At 40.8% G+C, this 15069-nt stretch overlaps 1 protein-coding gene across 5 annotated transcripts in view; it reads right to left on the bottom strand.

The window, feature by feature from the left end:
- Nucleotides 1-15069, bottom strand: part of ccdc172 (coiled-coil domain containing 172) — a 46502-nt gene that overhangs the window by 11583 nt on the left and 19850 nt on the right. For 3 of the 5 annotated variants that reach the window (XM_042336975.1, XM_007909160.2, XM_042336976.1), the window contains exons 3-5: nt 6976-7092; nt 4710-4875; nt 1357-1458 (exon numbers count right to left, since the gene is read on the bottom strand). In XM_042336975.1, the coding sequence (XP_042192909.1) occupies nt 1357-1458; nt 4710-4875; nt 6976-7092 (385 nt within the window). The remainder of the gene's footprint in view (nt 1-1356; nt 1459-4709; nt 4876-6975; nt 7093-15069) is intronic. The other 2 variants (XM_042336973.1, XM_007909161.2) reach the window with 2 other exon arrangements.

Raw genomic sequence — 15069 nt, 5'->3', positions numbered from 1 at the left:
CCAATCAGGAGGGCCTCAGTTTTGCACACGTTGAGCTGGAGAAAGTTATCTCTCGTCCAGGACTCGATGTCGGACAGACAGCTGTCAGGACATCGGTGGTCGTGGAGTTGAGGGTAGAGGAGGAAAGGTTGAGTTGGGTGTCATCCGCATACATGTGGAAGTTAACCCCATGTCTGCGGATGATGTCACCACAGGGGGAGCATATAGAGGGTGAAAAGGAGGGGACCGAGGACAGAGCCTTGAGGGACACCGCACGAGACAGTGCGGGGGCCGGAGGAAAAACCATTTGTGGAGACAAAATGAAGACGGTGGGAGAGGTACGACCTAAACCACTCAAGGACAGGGCCTTGAAGGTTTAGGTGGGAGGACAAGCGGTGGAGGAGGATAGCATGTTCGACTGTATCGAATGCTGCTGATAGGTCGAGGAGGACGAGGAGGCAGAGGGAGCCCTGGTCACAGATGGTCAGGATGTCATTGGTGACCTTGACCAGGGCAGTTTCTGTGCTATGGGCAGCACGGAAACCCGATTGAAGGGGTTCAAATAGTGAATGGTTGGAGAGGAAAGAGCGCAGCTGGGAGGCGACAACTTGTTCCAGGACCTTGGATAGGAAGGGGAGGTTGGAGATGGGCCGGTAGCTTGATAGCTGCGACGCCACCATCACTCCCACCTTTTTTAAGGTGGGAGTGATGGTGGCAGTTTTTAAGGGAATGAGAATAGAGCCAGAGGAGAGGGACAGGTTGACAAGGTCTGTGATATGTGGGGCAAGGAGTTGGAGCTGGGAGATAAGGAGTGGAGTGGGGATGGGGTCAAGGGAGCAGGTGGTAGGTTTCAGGGAGAGGATGAGTTTGGTGACAGAGGATGGGGAAACGGGTACGAAGGTGTGTAGGGGAGGATGGGTAGGAGTCGGAGTGTGGGAGGGAAGGGGTGGGTGGTGGACGGATGTTGGAGGGGAAGTGACCGCGGAGCGGATTCCCTTGATCTTGGATTCAAGGAAATCCAGCATCTCCTCGCAGTGAAGGTTGGAGGAGATGACCTGCGCGGGGTGGCGGGGGGGACGGAGGAGTTGGGATGTGGTAGAGAACAGTAGCCTGGGGTTGTCCTTCGCCTCCAGGATTATTCTGGAGTAGAAGGACGATTTGGCCGAGGCTAGAGTGGAGCGGTAGATTTTGAGGAGGTCCAGCCAGATTTGTCAGTGGACCATTAGGCCGGATTTGACCCAGGTGCGTTCAGCGGCCCGCACCTGGCTCTTCAGTGAACGGAGGTGGGTGGTGAACCAGGGGGAGGAGCGAGAGTAGGAGACAGGAGCGAGAGTAGGAGACAGAGCGAGAGTAGGAGACAGTTTATAGTTGTTTAACCTTGATATTTGCCCTGAAGTTGCAGAATCTCTTTTTTAACCCCATTTTTCTGCAGTTTGAGTGCATTCAGCTGAACGTTTTTTTGTTCAAGGCATTTCATATCTGAAACCACAAAATGGAAAACCATTAAACTTAATTATTGTTGAGACTATTATTGCCTTTTCCTTGAATTTCATTCTTTAACGTTGTTGTTTTGCAGTGTTTTACAGTGAATTTTGGTTTTATTAAAACCATTAAGCTCTAAATACAACTAATGTGGCTTTTTTACTGAGAGAAAAACTATTATGACTGAATACCCAGATAAATATTTTATTTTTCTTTCCTGTAAAGATAAACTATGTATGGTATGACTAAAATGCACAGAGATTTTGTAATTGTAGCCTGAGGAGATGAAACCACCGAGAAGGAAGATATGATGCAGTGACTTAGAAAATGTTAGCTTTTACACCTGAAGGTGAATAATCTACCTTGCTTACTCATTTTTTATACTCTACACACTCTGGGTAACTTTTCATAATATAAGTCTCACCAGAAAATGGGAGGCACGAATAAGAATACATCAAACTACTATCTATCAATCTCTGTTTTTTTCTACCAAGAACAAAGCAATAGGTCTTTTCAAAAGGTTGCCATTAACTCCTCACCCATGGCGTTACAATAACTATTGCTCCAGCCAAATAAAGCCTACTTCTAAATAATGTGACAAAGGACAATTAATTCAACTTGAGGTTTTGAGAATATAAATTATTAAGTTTCTTTTGACGTTTTCTGTCCTATTAATTGTATTCAAGAGAGGATCCTTTACTGAATTAAATATAGCTTGTATGACTCATGAGGTATTGGATAAGTAAGAAAAAGTATAATGTTTGAGGAAGTAATTCCAAAATCACCTTTGAGATGTAGGAAATGTATTATAATAATAATCATTGCGTTTGATATAGCGCTTTTCACATCTTCTAGATGTCTTAAAGCGCTTCACAGAATAGACTGTAAAGTGAATTGACTATATTTGTGGGTGAAATTGGGGGCGAAATTGACTCTATGCTCCTGCTAAATGAGGTAGGGCAACTCATCTTCCAAAGTATAGAGCTCATTGACCCTAAGACCTGAAGTAGAACTATCTTCTATGAAAACAGTTTATAATTTGTCAAGTATTTCTGCATCTTGTGCACCAATATTTGATAAGATTCAAGAAAAACATGCTCAATATTGAACTGGGCCAGACTGACCTTTAAGTACCAGTCCAAAACCATTTATTAAATCTAGTCATCACAACAAGCTTATAGCAGCGGAGAACTGAAATACTATATTACCTAAATCATTCTAAAAGGAAAGCTAGACCAGAACAATTGAGAAACAAATATTGGCTGCCAATAGAATAACACTGAGTTGCACGCATACTTAGCTGACACTCACTGTCAGTTAATATTAAAAACAAACTGCATCAGAATGGTTAAAAAACAGCACACAGATTCTAGTGTTGATAGGGATAACTAAAGGTTATTGACATCTCTTGGTTCCAGACCAGATGGGGAACTCAGAGGATATGAATTTGAGACTCAAGAGTTGTATGTGTACAGTGATGGAGGGAATTGCTAAAGGAAAGTGTCTCTTGGGGATTTTTCTCCAATTGTATTGCCGACCTACGCTAGGTGAATAGATGAGTAAAGAAGTTATAGTCAGAATTATAACTCTGTGGCTTTATTTAACAAACCCATGTGATTACTGCAAATAGATATCAATCAAAATGTTATGTTGCGCATACAATTCTGCTTAATAACTGTGCAATATTAATTTATTCAGATGAAGTTTCAATCTGTTTGCTGTAGTCTGTAAGAAGCAGCAGTGCTAACTATATACATTAACTAGAAAGTTAAACACATCGATTCAATACAAACAAAATTTATACTGGCAGGTTAGTTTCTACTTCACTGAACAAATCAAATGCACTGTTAAACCAGTGCCTTATGCACAAATTGTATAATGACAGATCAAGAGAATTAAAAAATATTGTTGTGTGTAATGCTCCATGAGATTTTCAGCTATGGGATGCTGACTGCTTTAGTTTGCCACACTGTCAACCAAATTCTAAATGTTTTGTGTTGCTTTAAGTATCAATGTGTATAGCTAAAAGGGCAAAATGTATGTCACAACAACAACAACAACAAATTACATTTGTATAGCGCCTTTCACGTCGGGAGGACGTCCCAAGGCGTTGGCACAGGAATGATACTGGGTTCATACTGAGCACTGGTTCAGCCTCACCTTGAATATTATGCGTAAATCTGGTTGCTGTATTAATGTACCGATATCTTGACAGAAGGAAAGAGTAACAGAAAAGGAAGAAAAATGATATCTGTAATTAGATACCTGAATTACAAATTGAGGCTGCATAAGCTAGGAATTTTCACACTGAAGAAAGATTCAAGGGAGATCTTATTGGTTTATTCAAGATCCTAAAAATACAGATGAATTGAGCCCTGATTCTAAATCTAAATGTTTGACATGGTCAAAGACTCTGCAAATGGGCTCAGAAGAATGTAGCTTAACTTTAACTTTAACTGAGAGTGGTGAACATGTGTAATAGCTCACCTAGAGAGTTGGTGGAGGCCGAAAATTAGACAGCTGTTTTGTGAACAAATCAATTAAGAATACAAAGGATGGAGTAATGTATGAATTTTTATTTACATTAAGCCTGGACACATGGTCCAGAATGGCCTTCTGGACCATCACACCAGCTCTAGCCAGGGCTCCACTAGCTCCTCATTATCGAATGGATTGATTTCAAGATCCTCACACTTGTTTTCAAATCCCTTCATGCCCTGGCACCTCCCTACCTCTCCGACCTGCTTATCCCCCAACCCACAACCTGCTGCCTCCGCTCGACTGGCTCCAGCCTTCTCCATGTCCCTCGTGCCGTGCTTTCAGCCACTATGCCCGGAAACTTTGGAACACCCTTCCTCTATTCCTCCGCCTTGTCCTTTCCTTCCCCATCTTTGGGTCATGCCTGAAGACCTTCCTATTCAACCGTGCCTAGTCACCCCCACCCCCACCCCCAGCTCAGCGTCGTGCCCTGCCACTGTCAAACGCTCTGGGAAGCTGCCCTGCTTGAGGGCCACTGTATAAATTTCTTGTTGCTGTCTTTTTCAAACATATACATTCTACGCTCCTATATGTTTCGAATTGTGATTCAATTGAAAATTTTAACCCACAAAACAATCTTTAAGCAACCCTCTACACCTGTGGAAATCGACTTAAATCAGTAGAAATTTTGTGGGTTAAAATCTATCTTATGAATTGTGCTCTGACTATATTTAAAATGCTTAAAATTGAATTAAAAAAAATATATTCACCACTTTCCAGGCACCTGGCTTCTGCTTCCAAGTCACATATTTTTGTCTTTGCTTTGATTTCAATTACAATTGCTCTGTTACTTAGTAGGTCGTACTCGGTGTTAAATTCTGAAATCTCGCTAACAAATTTCTCTCGTTCCTCAGTATATTTCCTCTTCTTTTCTTTCTACAAGAAAGAATTAAGTACAATTCTAATGATGAAAAACATACCGGATCAGTTATTTCCAAAAATTCTAAGAGCCGAAGCCTTTTCTTCTGAGGTAAATCAATTAGAATTTTGAATACTGAATTTTCCTTGAGCATTTTTGTACCAGTTAGCACCAACATGATTTTCTACAAACATTTTTTCTTCCCCTCTTCAGAATTCTGCAGGTGTGTACACACCCACAAAATATACAGTCAATTCACTTTACAGTATACTCTATGAAGCGCTTTGAGATGTCTCGAAGGCGCTATATCAAATGCAAGAATTATTATTATCATTCCCTGGCGGAGCAGGTGTGTAAAAAGCCTCCACTAGAGCTACTCTCAAGTTTGACACCAATGGCCATAGTCAATTTACCTTCTTCTGCTCAGCCAGGGAATGATATTAATAATCTACTTGCACAAAAGTACCTGCCAGACTACTTGAGGATACCATCGGACAGTATAATGAAGATCAGAAATGCAAAATTAAAGCAACTGCAGAGAAGAAAAACCATTGCATCACTCCTTCTTTAATGGGAGGACCAATGCCCTATACCATCTGACTTTTCTTTAAACATAGTACAAAAACAAAGATATGCAGAAATATATGAACTGACGGGGAATATAGTGTACATTTCTGCATTCGTTTTCAATTTAAATATTAATGAAAGTATCTGAGGACTGATTTTGTGTCACACAGCACACAATATCTAAATTTCTGCGGCTAAAATATACCGGCACAAAATGTTTCCTAACTGGCAGTCAACAACAACAACAACAAAATTACATTTATAGAGCGCCTTTCACGTCGGGAGGACGTCCCAAAGCGCTGAGCAGTCAGATGTCAGGGCCCGAGCATGGGGGAGGGGTGGTGTAGGGGTGAGGGAAATCAGAGAGGTGGGAGGGAGACCAAAGGTACGGTCAAAGAGAAGGGTCTTGAGACCGGCCTCGAAGGATGCAAGGGAGGAAGCGAGGCAAAGGGACCGTGGGATGGAGTTCCAGAGTGTGTGGGCAGAGAGGCTGAAAGTCCGGCCACCGATGGTAGGGCGGGTCAGGCGGGAGACGTGGAGCAGACCGGAGCCTGATGAGTGGAGGGAGCGAGCAGGTTGGTAGGGAGTCAGCAGGTCAGAGGTAGGAAGGGGCAAAGCCATGGATGGTCTTAAAGTTTTATGGTTTTGTTCTCAATATATGGAGTATAACGGGGGAAGTGTGAAGCTAGTCACCTAAGTAGTTAAAAATAAAAAAGCGGATTATTTTTTAGAGGGGGAGAGACTAGATAGTGTTAGTGTTCAGAGGGATTTGGGTGTCCTTGTACACCAATCACAAAAAGTTACTATGCAGGTACAGCAAGCAACTAGGAAGACTAATGCCATGTTGGTGTTTGTTGCAAAAGGGTTAAAGTACAAGAGTAAGGAAGTCTTGCTGCAGTTGTACAAGGCCTTAGTGAGACCAATAGAATATTGTGTGGAGTTTTGGTCTCCTTATTTAAGAAAGGACATACTCGCCTTGGAGGGGGTGCTGCATAGATTCCCTAGGTTGGTTCCTGGGATGAGGGGGTTGACCTATGAGGATAGGTTGAGTAAACTAGGCTTATATTCTCTAAAATATAGAAGAATTAGAGGTGATCTTGTAGAAACCTATAAGATTTTTAAGGGTCTTGACAGGGTAGATGCCGTGAGACTGTTTCCCCTGGTTGCAGAATCTAAAACTAGGGGTCATCATCTCAAGATTAAGGGTCAGCCTTTTCGAACTGAGTTGAGGAAACATTTCTTCACTCAGAGGCTAATGAATTTATGGAATTCTCTACAAAAAAATGTGGATGCTCAGTCCATGAACATATTCAAGACTGAGGTTCATAAGATTTCTAAAGAATAGAGAGATTAAGGGATATGGGGATAGGGCGGGTAAATGGAATTAGGTTAGAAGATCAGTCATGATCTTATTAAATGGCGGGACAGGCTCGAAGGGCCTAATGGCCTACTCCTGTTCCTATGCCTTATGGTCTTTGGTCTTATATAATATGCTAAACATAACTGCAATAATCAAGAAAATGCATTAAACACAAGAATTAAAAACTTACAAGTGCTTCGAGGTAGATATTATTTTCTCTAGTTATCTCTTCTCTTTGTTTCTTTAAGCTTTCCTCTCGTTTCTTTAGTAGTTCCAAATGGAATTTTTTTTCTGAGAACTCCTGTTTCTTTGGTGAAATACAGTGACACAAATTGATCAGTTAATTGATACCTATGCTGCAGAGATCTACATAATTACCAAAACAATTACAAATCTTCCCTTCAATTTGAACAGTAATATTTTCGGGAGGCTGTCCCATACAAGTGAAAAACATTTCCATGTTCTTTGAATATCTAGAAAAGAACATTATTTTGAAATCTTATTTCTATTTTTAGTTACAGTAATAATCCTTGTATTTGATTATATCACCTTATTACATCATCAAGACGTCTCAAAGTGCCTTACAGAATTTACGAAGATTATAGCTTCAAGTCAAATTAGCAGGAATAGATTGGAAAGCCTCTTAAAGTAGATACTAAAGAATTCATGGCATAATTTGAAGAGAAGGGAGTTTACCCTGGTGTCCTAGCCCCCAATCTACCACAGAAAAAATGTTCATTATTCACTTCATTGATGTTAGTGTGACTTTGCTTGCCTATAAATACAATCACTGAAGTCTAAAGAATACAACGTGAAGCACTTTGAGATGTTCAAACCTGATAATGTTCTATTTCAAATGCAAGGATTAATATGTATGATGTAAATGTTACAAAAATAAGTTTTAAGCAAAGTAATTTTTTTTGATCAGCCGGATGTCTGACATCACCATACTTAAGAGTATCCAACCCAAGCTGAGATTTCCATGCCTCTCACCTACATATGGAAAGCCCAGAGATAGATTGTTGCAATGGAATGCTCACTCTCCCTGGAGGGACGCATCCTGCTTCGCTGATTCCGGAAAGTATTAGGCGCAGGTTGGCAAGAGCCAAGGCTTGGATATTAGGGTAACTGCTGAAGCCTAACCAGTTAAAACCGCATAGCTTGCCATTGATTGCCATTGTCTGGCAAGCTTTCCCGCTGCTTGTCCAGCTATGATCATCCTACCTAGCGCTTTGGTTTGCAGTTAACTGGGATGACTCCTTGCCCCCAGTGTCTGGTCTGCCCTTCCAGGTCCTGCTGATGAGCCAGGCTGGCTGTGCTGTCATCCGCAGTGCCCTGGAACACTGCATAGTAAGATTCGCTGTCCAGTGAAATTTCATTAGCTCTTGAAGTTTGGCTGTTTGCAGGATTGCGCATAAATTGGCTGCTGTGTTTACCTAAAATAGATAGTCACTTCACTTGACTGCATTTACTTGTAAAAGGCTTTGAGATGTTTCAACATTACATGTGCACTGAGTTTTGTTCAGAAGGATCTAAGGCACCTATCATGGCATTCAGTGACAGTAAATACCCATTATGTCCTTCTTGTGCATTGATATTTTTCATTTAGCAGTATAAAGTGGTCACCTATCTTGTGTTTTATTGGAATTATTTCAATGGTTGTTTACAATTAACTCAATGCATCTTTTTTCTAGAAAGCTGGAACGTTAATAATATTGTACTTTAGTTGCTTCTGCCTTCCGCTGAAGCTATTTTCTGATTTTCTGATGTATTTACCACCAAACACTTCAATTATCACAGATAATTTACTTTCTAAATTACAGCCTGAGCGTGCAGGATTCTTTTTATGTTTCAGATTAGGGGAGGGAAGGGAGCAGGCTGGTTGGATTTTAGTTACTTCTTTGAAAAACAGGTATTTTGATTAATTCAACATTTTAAATGTTAATGCTTCAAGTTTCAAAACATTCATTCAGTACATAATATTTTTGAGATTCCTAGATATCTTTCCCAGAAATCTAAGATCCTTACTGAAATTGTTTTTTTAAAATATTATCATGGTAATGTTCAATGTTTTATATTTGCTCTCTGACCAAACTGGAAATAGAGTTCAAGATGAACTGGATCTGAAAACAACCATGAATATGCTCAAGATGTTTTGAGTCCACTTGTTTAAATTTCTCTCTGCTTTCTCAACACTTCTTCAACACTGAATCGTTCAAAATGTCCTTTTTTTTACCAATTGATACTTATAGTACCAGAGGTTGGATTAAATACACCCAGAAAATAAAAGTGGAGTAAAGGGAAAAAAAGGCAGCATTACCCTCTGAACACATTTCACCAGTTGAGAACGATATATTTGGCTATTTCAGAAAAGCAGTGCTTTATGTGTAGGATATTAAAGCTTAGCAGATAAAATCTGACTGCCATATGTGAGTAACTGTAGTCACATGGAAACTCAGTGCATAATTATTACTGCTTTGTCATTTACTGTGAAGGTGGCAGCAGCTAGACTTACAGTATTACGTTTCATGTTATGGGAACTTTATACACTGCTTGCTTTTCAGAATTACATGGCATTATTCCATCAACCATAGAAGATTGCATGTCGCTCGTTACAGCTATTTCACTCATATAGATGTTATAGAATTGAGCATAACAATCGAAAATGCATCAATAGGTTAATGTCAAGAGTGGGTTTCCCAGAGTAGTAGATACTATGAAGTGGACATTTAGACAGATGAGTCCTCACAGAAATAAAGGAATTTAGGTATAGGAGAGAGCCGTTTGGCCCATCAAGATCATTCAGTACAGATAATTCCATTGCGCAAATACTACATTCTCCCTAATCCCACTTTTGCCATATGCATTAATATTTCTACTCCTCAATTATGCATCCATCTGTTTCTTAAATCAGTCAACCGATTTCTCATTTATAGTTTCTGGGGAAGTTCATTCCAAATTCTCATTACTCTCTACAAGAAAAAATTAATAACATTAATATTAATCCTTCCATTTGATATAGTACCTTAGCAAATTGTCAAGATGTTTCAAAGCGCTTCACATGATTTACTATCAAGCATAGTGACTCTGTATTTGTAGAAGAAATTCAACCCTGTCCGGGTGCTAACTATTTTTTAACCTTAATTTATACACAATCTTCGGCAAAGTTAAATAGGAAAGGTGTGTTGGCTTAGGGTTGTTTTGGAATAACTCACCCTTAATGCCACCATATACATTACTTAGCTCCTTTGCATTGTAAGATCTTTCGGTTTCCAACACGTACTCTGTCGATCAGCGCAGAACGCATTCATATAGGAATCATCAAACAAGTCGAAGGCCTTTGAATAGTAATCCATTTTAAAGATAGGTTTCCACACCATAATTCAATATCAGTCTGCCATCCATTTTTGACTTTTCTGACTGTCATTGTGTGTAACGTTCCATGATCAGTTTTACAAACCTTGACTTCTTGAAGTTTCTGAACATCCAAGTGGTGTGCAAATGCCAAAAATGTAATCACACATATGTATGTCGATTCTTCTTCACCGATATGCTTGAAAATACTATTGCCACCATAAATCTTGATGTTGGACTATGTATCCTTTACAGATCTGTCAACAAACTCTTCAATCTAAAAAGTCTTCATGCAAAGACCAAAGTGATAACATACATAAAATACTACTCACTGACAGCGATGCAGTTTACTCATATGAAGAATGATCTATAGACTATCACAGACTATTATTCAATAGCGCTACACACACTGGCATGACTATCGGCCTGAAAAAAACATCACCAAACTTGGCGAGACTTCAGTTAAATCCTTTCCACATAATGTTTGAAGCTCCGACACCAGTAGATACATTTACCTGGGTAAAAATCATGAGCTTCATGTCCCTTTAAGACGTGATATAATTTGTCATAGAATCAGTAGTATCACCCATGTGAACCCTTCGATTCCACTTGATCCACTTCAACAACAACAACAACAAGATTCCATTTATTGAGCGCCTTTCACGTCGGGAGGACGTCCCAAGGCGCTGTACAGTTGGGTCAGGACCCGAGCAGGGGGGAAATGGTCAAGGTGAGGGGAGGGAAGGGAGGGAGCGAGGAGGGTGTAGAGAGTCGAGAGGGGAGCTGAAGGCACGGTCAAAGAGAAAGGTCTTGAGACCGGCCTTGAAGGAGGAAAGGGAGGAGGCGGCGAAAGCACTGAGGGATAGAGTTCCAGAGCCTCGGGGCTGAGAGGCTGAAGGCCCGGCCACCGATGGTAGGGCAGTTGGGGCGGGGGACGTGGAGCAGACCGGAGCCAGAAGAACGGAGGGTACGGGCGGGTAGGTAGGGGGATAGCAGGTCGGAGAGGTAGGAGGGAGCGAGGCCGTGAATGGCCTTGTAGGTGAGGATGAGGATCTTGAATTCGATCCTCTGGGGGATGGGGAGCAGTGGAGGCGAGCGAGGGCGAGGGTGGGAGTGATGTGGTCGCGGTGTCTGGTGCGGGACAGGACACGAGCTGCAGAGTTCTGAATGACCTGCAGTGTGGAGGGAGGGCCGGGAAGGCCGGCGAGGAGAGAGTTCCCATAGTCCAGCCTTGAGGTGATAAAGGCGTGAACCAGGGTTTCAGCAGCGTGAGGGGTGAGGTAGTGCCGTAGTCTGGCGACATTCCGGAGGTGATGGAAGGCGGTGCCAGTTGTGGCGCAGATATGAGGGAGAAAGGACAGCTCAGGGTCGAACAGAACCCCGAGGTTCCTGACTGCTTTGAGAGGTGGAGAGTGGAGCCTTGGATGCTGATGCTGTCAGCGCCAGAGGTGCGGAGGCACTGACGTGAGCCAATCAGGAGGGCCTCAGTTTTGCGCACGTTGAGCTGGAGAAAGTTATCTCTCGTCCAGGACTCAATGTCAGGACATCGGTGGTCGTGGAGTTGAGGGTAGAGGAGGAAAGGTAGAGTTGGGTGTCATCCGCATACATGTGGAACCCCATGTCTGCGGATGATGTCACCAAGGGGGAGCATATAGAGGGTGAAGAGGAGGGGACCGAGGACAGAGCCTTGAGGGACACCGCACGAGACAGTGCGGGGGCCGGAGGAAAAACCATTCGTGGAGAGGAATGTATAATTGGTGCCCCAAACAACATGAACTAATTTCTTTTTACCCATAGTCTCGAAGTTACAAAGACACTATTCCTATAACTACTGCGACCCAGAGTGGGATCACAGGGTGTGGAAGATTCACGAATAATGTACCTTAGAACCAATGCAACCGGTGCCCTCATCCATTTTGTCAGCTCCGGCCTTGACTATTGCAATCCCCAGCTCTACTATCCACAAAATCCAAATAATTCAAAACTCTCAACGTGATATATCACATGCAAGGATTAATATTTTATCATTATTATTTATTGTATAAAATTCGACCCTAATAGTTATTCCAGTGAAAACTATTCATAAACTTGGAACACTGGAATTTTTTCAGTACAAAGTTTCAAAGTTTTCAATTTCATCCTTTCAGTTAGGCAAGTTTCCCTGCAGTATGTGAAGAGCATAGATTCACTGAAAAAAAATGTATATTCTAAAATGGATTTAATGCCAGATAACATCATCAGAAAAAAAAGTACAAAAATGCTATAATAATAATAATCCTTGCATTTGATATAGCGCTTTTCACGTGGGGAGGACGTCCCAAAGCGTTTCACAGAACACACTGTAAAGTGAATTGACTGTATATATTTGTGGGCGAACGCGGCAGCCAATTGCGCACAGCAATGTCCCACAAACAGTCGTAGATTGAAAATGACCAATTTATTATTAGTTTGGGTTTTGGAGGGATTATTATTAGGCTCTGTGTGGAGTAAGGAAACTTGCCCAAGGTTTCGTCCTGCCTGGAAAGGTCAATGAATAATTATGGTTATGTTGCTATTTAAACTCCAGCGAATATCTCACACCAGCACAACAACATCTTCTTTGTGAGGCAACTATTCAGGTATGAAAAGCAAATATTATCATTCACATTCTAACTATATGGTATCTGCCTTCACAGAACACCCAAATTAATGTTTGCTCTATGCTTTTAAACATCCTCAGACATTTTCTTTGAAGAATCCAATAAACGTTACATTCAGGTCACCAAAAATAGGAATGTAGAGAAATAAGAATCGAAATAAGTAAGATCTTTTGCTTCTTGCCTTTGTGAATTTCATAAGTAGTCAATTGTTCAATAATCATCAACTATGTGGTAAATCCATATCAAGCTAAAGTTGATAAACTTTGTTATCAAATAATAGGTAAACAATATGACATTGTTTTCAATTTAATACAGTAAAGCATCATTACTGTGGAGTCCTGTAGCTTAGTGGTTAGAGCACTTGCTTCACACGCGAGAGACCTGAAATCCATTCCCGGCAATGAAACGTTGGCAAGTTTCCTTACATCACACCTCTGTTTACCTAGCAGTAATGAAGAACTTGACTGTTTAATCGAATGGCGGATCGCTTTTCTGGGAGAAATAATTCCTTAAAAAAAAATGGTCACTTAGTACACGACTATTTGTGGGACACAAACAATTTGTTGTCGTGTTTCGCTCACAAAGTGTACAGTCAATTCACTTTACAGAATATTCTGTGAAGAACTCTATATTACATGCAACGATTATTATTAATATAAAGGACTTCATTATAATGCAGATTTATACTTAGGAAGTGGTTGCCCTGTGGACTTGCAGCTAGCTTTCTGTAGGCATATGCGGAGCAATGTCACTGGCCAAGTTATAAGTCATGTAATAGTGCAGAAGAACTGATCAGCTAATGCTTGTGTTTATATAAGGCTGGTTGGGATTTTATGGCCCTCAACTCCCACACTGTAACAGGGCTTTGCTGTAATTTAAATGTATTCTACACTCTTCCATCATTCTGCCCATCAAGTTTCTACTACCATTGATAGAGAGACTCCATATTCTTACCAATCTATATCAAAACAAATCATAGGCAATAATTAAAGCAATAAATATTAGTGGGGGAAATTTAAACTGTTTTAATATAAAAATTCTTTGCAATAATACGAAATTAACAATTTTGTGTGATAAGGTTACAAGTTATGAATTTTTCAAGAACAACAACAAGATTCAATTTATAGAGCGCCTTTCACGTTGGGAGGACGTCCCAAGGCACTGGACAGTTGGGTCAGGACCCGAGCATTGGGGGGAAATGGTCAGGGTGAGGGGAGGGAAGGGAGGGAGCGAGGAGGGGGTAGAGAGTGGAGAGGAGAGCTGAAGGCACAGTCAAAGAGAAAGGTCTTGAGACCGGCCTTGAAGGAGGAAAGGGAGGAAGCGGCGAAGGCACTGGGGGATAGAGTTCCAGAGCCTCGGGGCTGAGAGGCTGAAGGCCCGACCACCGATGATAGGGCGGTTGGGGCGGGGGATGTGGAGCAGACCGGAGCCAGAAGAACAGACTAAGAGGTTTTGACAACGTGATAAGATACTCTATCAAATGCAAAGATTATTATTAATCTTTGAAGAAGGAAAATGATGTAGAATATCTGTCCAGAAACTTCTAAAAAATCACATGGTGCCAACTTTGGGTAGTTAATATTGAAAGAAAAACAAGTAAAAGAAAGTAGAAAATATTTCATAGTTATTTTTTACTTTCTTTTACTTGTTTTTCTTTCAAATTTAACTACCCAAAGTTGGCACCATATGATTTTTTAGAACTGAGACAAGAAAATCAAGGAAATGATCAGCTAAATGGAGAATAAATATCTTTTCAGGGAAAAAAATATGTGGCATTGATTGTGTGGTTTGTATGGGGGTAATTTTATTTACCTTACGTGAAACAAATGGTATCAAACGTGTAATATTTTAGAAGTGTCACTCTCGTGATTTTTTTTATAGCAGAATCTATCTAATAATGTCAACAGCAGTGACAGTCTCCAAAGTTTGCAGAGGATGTTGAACAAAGATGAATTTAATGTTATATGGAGACCATGAATCAAAATGAGTTTGCTGTGGAATGATTTATCAAATGTCTCCTGAAGTTCATGTCCATATAAGGATTTATAAGAAAACTGGTTAAATGCTTTGAGGAAAATTCATATGAAAGGTTGTGGAAAAGAGCAAGAGAATGGATTTAAAACAGATAGTTCCAGCAGGGAGGAAGCATTAACACAGACAAGTCATATCGGATAGCATCCTTCTGTGTTGCACATGTTTACAATTCTATTTAGATCCTCTGGTACTAATGTCATGGTTTATTTTATAAGAAGTCTAGGTTTTCCCTACCCTATATTTGTATACTCCAACTA

This window comes from Callorhinchus milii, unplaced genomic scaffold (assembly GCF_018977255.1).
Source record: "Callorhinchus milii isolate IMCB2004 unplaced genomic scaffold, IMCB_Cmil_1.0 Scaffold7, whole genome shotgun sequence".
NCBI lineage: Eukaryota > Metazoa > Chordata > Chondrichthyes > Chimaeriformes > Callorhinchidae > Callorhinchus > Callorhinchus milii.
This window is presented reverse-complemented; position numbering and strand designations above follow the sequence as displayed.